Source organism: Trachurus trachurus (assembly GCF_905171665.1).
Source record: "Trachurus trachurus genome assembly, chromosome: 3".
In the NCBI taxonomy this organism is placed as follows: Eukaryota; Metazoa; Chordata; class Actinopteri; order Carangiformes; family Carangidae; genus Trachurus; species Trachurus trachurus.
Window position 1 is genome coordinate 21,911,674 of NC_139893.1, and position 8,527 is coordinate 21,920,200.

At 41.5% G+C, this 8,527-nt stretch overlaps 1 protein-coding gene across 1 annotated transcript in view; it reads right to left on the bottom strand.

Annotated features, from left to right (window-relative positions):
• The window catches only part of igf1rb (insulin-like growth factor 1b receptor), a gene marked incomplete at its 3' end in the record, with an annotated part of 39,858 nt that extends 37,311 nt beyond the window's left edge, over window positions 1–2,547 (bottom strand). The window contains exon 1 of the mRNA XM_084000789.1: window positions 2,442–2,547. Coding sequence (XP_083856915.1) covers window positions 2,442–2,532 — 91 coding nt within the window. The 5' untranslated portion in view covers window positions 2,533–2,547. The remainder of the gene's footprint in view (window positions 1–2,441) is intronic.
• Window positions 2,548–8,527: the final 5,980 nt, after the last annotated feature.

Below are 8,527 nucleotides of genomic sequence, written 5' to 3' on the forward strand. Positions count from 1 at the left end.
CAAAAGTTTTCTGATTAAATTTTACATCTTGTGCACCGGCTAAATGAAAATACCGATAGCAGGTGCAGCAGCTTAATAACACCCCCCCACCACCACCACCCCTCCCCTCTCCTCCCACAATGACACATTTTAAAACAGCTGAGTACACAAACCTATCTCTGCCGCTTTGATGAGGCTCCCAATCACATATTTACTTTTGATAACCTTTTCCCAGCTGGCTGCAGCGAGGGGAAACTGTCCACAGACAATCATCGGAAATCCACTCGAAGCGCCATACAACAAGAAATAGGAAGCAATACACCCTTGAGCCGGTGCTTCATTCACTGCCACTAGACTGCAGCAACTATGTTTGCTCCTCATTTACATCCTGTTAGTGACAAACTGCCCAAGGCGGGAACCGTATTCATAAATTCTTTTCCACATGAAAGGCGAAGGTGAGAAGAAATGCACCAGGGAGCATTAGCAAATGATCGTTCTTGACAGACAAAAACTTGTTTTGGTTCTTCTGAAAAAGCTGTGTCTGCAGCAGCAGAGCAGAACCGGGTTAACCAAAAACCTGCCAGCTGCCCTTTAGTCCCAACTGATACAGTACACCAGCAGGAATGCTCAGAGTTTAGCCACACAAGGAACCTTTAGACAGCTCCACACAGGAGTGAGAATAAATGTAGGATTTTGATGGGAGCACCTCTCTGCTTTTCCCAGGTTTGTTCTGTGACCACTGGGGCTAACAGTAAACCCCATAACACACAGTTCACAAGCTCCTCACTCTTTCCAATCAACAGAACTTAGTCTGTTTTGCTTGTGAATGTACTTTGGCTTGGTCTATTTTAAAACCCAGACCCTGGTTCAACCCCCTGACCCTCCTCCCTCCCCAACATGTCATGATGAATGGGATGAATCGGGGAAGCTTAGTTTACATATATCTGGAAACATGGAAAATTTCAGATGCAAACGTATAAATATAGAAGCTTTAAATTCGTTAAGTTTTAAATGTTTGCGAGCCAACAGGAGCTGCTGTGAGTCTCGATGTGCTGCCTCAGTCCTAAGTCATCTGTGTGGTGTCAAGTGATTCTGTCAAAGTTTCACAGCAGTGTGGCTTACTCCAGCGGATTATCACTGGACTCCAGTCTATATGTTGTTTCTATCTTTTGCCTCAAGGAAGGATCAAGGTGTCCTGGTTTGTTTGGCAAAGGAGAATAAATGAAAGTGGAGTGTGAGGAGAAAGCACAGTGACGCCACTGAACATAGAGTATGCATTGATGTTGTTTCAATAAATCTTAAGGGAACAATATTAAAAAAGGACAGCCTTTTGTACACATAAAACACATACACAGAAGAGAATACCAATGATTCAATGTCAACATTGAGCTTTTCCACTCAAGTTACTCCGTCTCATTAGAAACCTTGGAGAGCTGACAGTTGAAACCCTTAACTTGTTACTGTATGCTGCCCCTCTGAGAGCCTTGATGGATTGGAGAAGGACTCCAAAACCAGTAGTATTATTAACCCTGGTTTACCCCATCATCAGCTAACAAGAACACTGAAAAAATATGCAGGTATATTCCTCTGTCTGCTGCTTATTTATTAGGCCTATGTGTTGTCATTTTTAGCCAGGGTACAAAGAGCTGGCTTTGTAAATGTTCTAGTTACATCCAGTGGCAACAGTCTTTTACGCTTGCTTACATATCCAGAAGTTTTCAGTCTGAAAATGATAGGTCACATCTTTGCAGTCGAGGAAGGACAAGCCCAACAAAACTCAATTACCCACTCTTTTATTTCTCGAATCACATTTCTGTCTGTTTGTTCAGTTATCATCCTTTTTTTTTTGTTGTTGATTCTGATTCACTACAGTGTGAGTCAGAGCTGACAATGTGGTGTGTGTATACTATATAGATTGACTAACTTTCTCCACTGGTTGAGTCATGGTAAAGTTATTCACCAACAGACTTTAACTGACTTATTTTGTGGCATATTACAATATTACAACCAGACCTTTCTCCTACTTACAGCATTCACCAAAGCAAGTTAACAACACTTACTTAAACAACCAAAACAATTATATACCCTATTAAATGTTTTTTCCCACTAAAATTAAATTAAATTTCATCTGTGTTGTATAGTATCCACGATTTAATGCTAAATGTAAACTCAGACCTTCTGATATCCTATAACTACACTATTTACTCCTGCGCATATACAATTAATTGATCCTACTTATAGTAGAGCAGAAAAGTTATACATGTTATTTAGAGAACACAGTATGTATGCTCTACGGTATTTCCATTGTTGATAAGATGTAGCCCTATTATATAATAATATGAGGCGTTTTCATTGTAACTTTCTGCACTGAATCTCTCTTGTGTTGAACCATGGCGCACGAAAAAAACAAAATAACACAATGTTTGTTGGTGTGTGTAGTAGTGAGGAGCAGCATTACTTACTCTCTGCGGTGGCGGGCCAGAGGCAGGACGACAGACCCAGCATCAGACCCCAAAACAAGGTCAAGTGGTTCCTTTCCGATCGAGACCTCATACCTGGATGAGTAAATCCTCCCAAATCATGTAAATAAATAAGTAGAGAGGGGAGGGGACGTCGGCACAGCCTGGTCACAATTGTGGAGAGAGAGAGAGAGAGAAAAAACGCCTTTTAATCCCCAACCAGCACCTTTTAGCTGTTAGCCGGCTAAATGAGCTAATAGCTAACGTTACTACAAGCAGCAGGCTAGCAGGGTAGCCCTCTCGCGTCTGCTAATGGGAGTCCAGTCGTGCTCCAAAAAAATCACCGATTTATTCCGCCAGCGAGAAAATGCGTGTTCATTGTTCTGCTCTTATGACTGCCGAAAACAACGCCGCATTGAAGTGTATACTAATGAAACCAATGCGGTTAAACCAGCGGCGGGGATTCCTCTGCAATCCGCATCTTCACGCTCCATATCTGGAGGAAAAAACGTCCAATGCCCCGCTGCTGCTGCTGCTGCTGCTGCTGGAGGATCCTCAGGAGGCAGAAAACGGGGTCTGACCCCCTTAAAATTGGGATGCAAAGAGGCGGACTATGGCATATAATAACATATTACATTGATACACAGCCGTCTCGGCATGAACGACGACGTTTGTTTCGAAATATCCAGGATAAAAATCTGGTTTCAGACCGCAGCCTCCTTCGCCTCCTCCTCCTCCTCCTCCTCCTCTTCAGCCGCTCATCATGCACACACGCACCGCGTTGTTGTGGTGGCTGTAATTCACCTTCACACCGACGGGTTTTGGTTGAGTATTTGACCTTGTTGCTCCCGGGTCGGTCGAGTCACTTTGGGTGTCTAGTGCTCCTCCGTCGATAGATAGCTGAACGGGGTCTGGTAGCTAGACATATTCGTGTACAGGTACATACACAGTCTCACTCGGTCAGTCTGCAGTCTGCCGTGTTCGCTGTAAACACGGCGCCGTGCGTAGAGATCGTCTCTGTTTCTAAAGATGAATCACTCCGGCCTCTGCCCCGCCTTCCAGTCTGTGGGAGTGGGCGTCGCTCTCACTGCAGTTCAGTCGCCGGTGGAGAGCAGTTTCCATAGTGACTGGTCTGGTGGTACTCAACACAAGAGGGCCGGTTTCATATCTGTTTGTTTACAATGTCTCGGGGCGAACACCCCGTCCTATATTTACATCGGTTCTCCATATTTCATTACCCTATTAATAGTAATTAGAAGAGATGCTCATTCCACTACACCACATTCCCTTCTACTCTCACATTAGACACACCAAAAACGATTACAAGGTACAAGTAGTAAGTAGGGAAGCTCTCCACGCTCTCTTTAGGCTATTAACGAAAAATTATTATTCACTGCGCAGTTCTTGGAAGTGCCCAGCATCGCGTTGAGAGATCTGAAATGTTGTCAGAGTGAGACCTCGTCTCCTCTCTGGTCACCGCCGTAGCGACGCGGTGGGAGGGAAATCCGGGGTGCTGATCCAGGATCAGGGTTGTTTTGCTCTTCACAAATACATAGCGGAGGGATGCCATTGCTGAGATCGTGCCTGTCTGCGCCACCTGTAATTAAACTCTTATTCAATCGACGCAGTCACAGAGGTATCTGTATATGTTAATTGTGTTGTAGGCTTTTCATTTATACATAGGCTATACTACAAATATCGCTCGCGCCCTGTAGCTCAAAGCCCATATTTATGAACCCAGATGTCTGTACTATGCCCATCTCCTTTTTTTTTTCGTTTTTCTTTTTTCTTTTTTTTTTCTTTTTTAGACATAAACAATACGTAACCACAGTTATAATACGACAAATGACAATGTGATTCCTCAAAATATGATCTGTAGAATTCCTGGTGTGTTTCAGTGGACTCGCAGTCACAATTAGATGAGTATACATGGGGATTTTTCCATAGTAAACACTTAACATTTTGGGAAATTATCCCTCTCAAATACACGTATAGACACCGACATGCTGCCATCTTGAGGGGATAGAAACAAACTGCACACCTCTAATCTGCAGTAAAATTACAGTGTGAGGGGTAGAATCTATTCTTAATTGCCTAAAAAACACATGAATATATTGATGTGTTCCTTCCAACTGAGGTTTTTTTTCTCAGCATAAGTAGTCCTACCATATTGTTGTGAAGTGAATGTGTAGGCAGAAAAGTTAAAACTGTGCGCCTCACATGTGAGGATTTAAAAGCAACTCAATAAAAGTCGGTCAGATATTAACTTGGGGACACAGACAGGTACAGTAGCAGCGGTCTCTTGAGTTCTGAGGCCCAGGCTGAGGAAGGGGGAGTGCCAGTGTCTTGTGATGCTGTGGGAGAAGCAGACAGTAAACAAAACCGTCCCTAGAAGAGCCCCTGACAGTTTTGATTATCCCTGTAATTGCAGGCCGCTTTCATCACTTCACTTCACAGAGCACAGAAGCATTATTCGAACGCCACACATTACCTCAGCCCTGGCAGACAGACTCAGCGTCTGTCACAATCCAACAATTAGCACCGGGAAGAAAAAAAAATGCACATTAAAAATGAAGTGAATATCAGTGGCCACCCAAGAGTCCAAATACTGTGAGTCACCCTCTAACAAGTGCTCACTGTACCAACATGACCCCCCTGTGCCAGAGAATGTTGTGCCTGTCCACTTGCATTTGTTAAGTGCCTATTAAAGTCCCCATGAAGGCAGCCGGTGGGCCCACCTACCTCGACTGTCCTGGTGGAATCCATTCTCGCACTGCACTCATGTGGAAATAAGCCTGTTTACCACCAACGGGTCACACATGCTAATGAGCGGCTGTTTGTTTTCCACTGTGCTCATGCAGGAGGAAGGGAATTTAGGGGGGAAATAATAGATGATATGCAGACAACAGACCGGTGGCTTTGCAGCACTAATGACAACATACAACAGAGAATTAATGGATATGTAATCAGAACAGGAAATGTGCTATGACATTTTTAATATTGTCTAGGGCCGATCGCACTGAAATATATAAAGTTGTCTGTCTGGCCTGGTTCGAAAGTGATGTAGTTGGGGATCAAGGATACGCAAGCCAAGTGACTCTAGACCCCAGACCCACAAATATTTCTGTGATGAACCTGCATCTTACACCTTAACCCGAGTGTAGAATAAGATACACAGAAAGTCCATACTTGTTGGTAACTAATAATTGATACTGAACTATCTGGTCTGTATCATTAATTAATTTAACAAATCTGGGGACAAGCATATTTTGTACTCTGGAACTCTATTCATCAATGAAAAGTGATATTTCCTTCAATTGAAGATAAATTTTACAGCTATACAAGCTAGGGACACTGGAAAGTAGTGTTGTGTTACTCAAGACCGGCCTTGGTCTCAAGACCAGTCCCAAGACCACATTTTCAAGGTCTTCAAGACCAAGGTCAACGTCTTGTCTTGGAATTCACTAAATTTTTACTTGGTCTTGACCCAGTCTCGATTTCCTTAAAGTCTTGGTCTTGGTATGCTCTCGGCTAGGTCTTGACTCAGTCTTGGGTTAGGTGGTCTTAACCCCACTCGAAATAACCAATGAAAAACTGCAAGTACTGTTTTCTTTTTGACCTGTGTTTTTGTTTCACTGTAGTCTATTGTTCATATTATTATCTTATGCTTATTCATGCTACTAACCTGCATTTGTTGTCCTATATGGACAGATCCATAGGATCTAATTTGCTAATATGCAATGCAAAATAATTGCATGTGGGTGCTTATGTTGAAAACCTGGAGTCAGGAGTTACAGTATCAAACCTGGAGCTCAGTCAATGAAACAGGATTGGACATGTGTGATAACGTTACTTTGACTCATGGAAAACACACACACACACGCGCACACACACACACACACACAAATATTTTGCGTTTGTTATTCTCAAGAAGCATCTGCTGATGTGAGTCATACTTTATAAAAAAGAGATCTCAGGAAACTGATGATCAGCTGATTTGCATAAAGCTGGAAAGAGTTACCAAGCCATATCAAAGGACTGAACCCCCTCTGTCAGCTGGTCATGAAACTCATCAAAAAACACCCATTACCGTTCAACCTCAGACCAAGATGACTTTCCAACCACTAATCAGGCTAAACCAAATTATTAAATTAACAAAAGATGACTATCTAGAACACTGGATGAATCAAACCTTAAACTCAAAACAAACTTAATTGCCATCCTGCCCTAAACCATGAATCTGGCCCTATAACCATGAACTGGCAGAATATCTGTCTACTGTTAGAGATACAAAGCAGAGACAGATCTTGACTCTGACCACAGAAACTACAGGGAAAGGACAACACAAGAAGTCCTGGCTACCAACGTCTGTTGCCACTGCCTGACAAGTGAGATAGAGACAGGGGTACACCTCCTCTTAAAATTGGAAAATCAAGTATTATCAAAGTGGAGCAACTTTTGAAAATCAAACTTGAGTCAAAAGCATGGAGAGGGACAGAAGGAGAGACACGTCACGTGCAGCATTGCTTAACCAATTGACACACACTTAATCATCATCAGTGAATGTGAGAAATCATCCTGACTTAGCACACATGCACACATGCATATTACATAATATTAATATTATTCATCATTTCTTGTTTGTTTTTCAAATAAAATATATTTATTTGTTTTTGAACAATACACTATAATACAATTTATCATTGAATAATATAAGAAATATCTCAAATTGTTGAGATGAGTTGTATTTATCCTTGATGCTTTGCTTTAGTAGTATTATTTAGTTTACATTTATACCAATAAAGATGCTGCATTGAAAAAGACATTTAAAAATGTAGCTTTTTAGTTATCTACTACAGTTGGACAAAATAGTCTATCATTGGGCACAGTTTAGCTCTATGGCAACTAAGTGGGTACTCAGCTAAGATGACTCCAAAAGAGCATCAGTGAGGTTAAATGAACCTCGGTTTTTACAACATGAAAAGAGAAAGAAGAATAATTGGAGCTGGTTGATATCGCTCTTCAAGTCTGTCCTATATTTTTCATGGTGCATGGTGAGAGCATCAGCTATCCAAAAGAATGAAATAAGTGAAAAAAAAACCTGCATACCTGAAGTTTGCAAAAGAGCACCTTGAAACTCTAAATGACTACTAGAAGAGTGTAGGTTGAACATGCAGCACTATGGATGTTGGAAAAAGGACACTGCATACCAAAGTGAAAACATCATCCTGATGGGAGGCATGGTTTGCTGCCCCAAGCAGGAGGCCATGATGCTTCCCTGACTCTCACCAGTCCTGCTGGCGCTGGCTCTACCTCCCTCTCGAACCCACTGACCCTCATTAAGTAGGAGGATCCATAAATTCATATAAGATAATGTACAGTAGCACTGAAGACAAGATTTAAGATAGAATATCTGGTTCTTAATCAAGTGCAGTTGCACTTTATTAAACCCAACTATTTCTGAGGTTTTAGTTTGTGGTTTGTGTGACAACAAAGAAAGGTACAGATTTTTCTAGGCAGCCTGAAGCTGCTGACAAAGGTACAAAGGGTCCAGTAATTATGTGGTGCCTCACTTTCTGGTGCATTAATCACATTATGTAATGTGGAGATGAAAAAGTTTCTGGACTTGAGATGAGTTTAAACAAAAACTGTCTATGAGCTTGCAGAAGAAATTACAGGCCTAAAAGCCTCAAAACGTGTCATTTAATGTTCAGATAACAAGACTATAATGCTAACAGGAGGCAGAGAAACAATACAAAGTTCATAAACTGTGTTCCATGGTGATATTTTGAGTGAATTCAAAATAGACACATTTGTTGTAGCCTATTATATTATTATTATTAGCTATGTTTAATCGTGGACACACAATATAAAAGATAAATAAATAAAAATGTTTATGTGAATATGAGTTAACATATACAAAATGTGGATAAAATACATATTCATAATAACGTGATGGGCTACAACAGAGATATCTATTAAAAGATAATAAAGCACGATTTTTAATAACCTCATCCGGAACAAAAGATATGATGTGTTGGTTCCTGTTGGAGGCCGGCGGCTCCTCGATGTGGAGACACAACCGGATG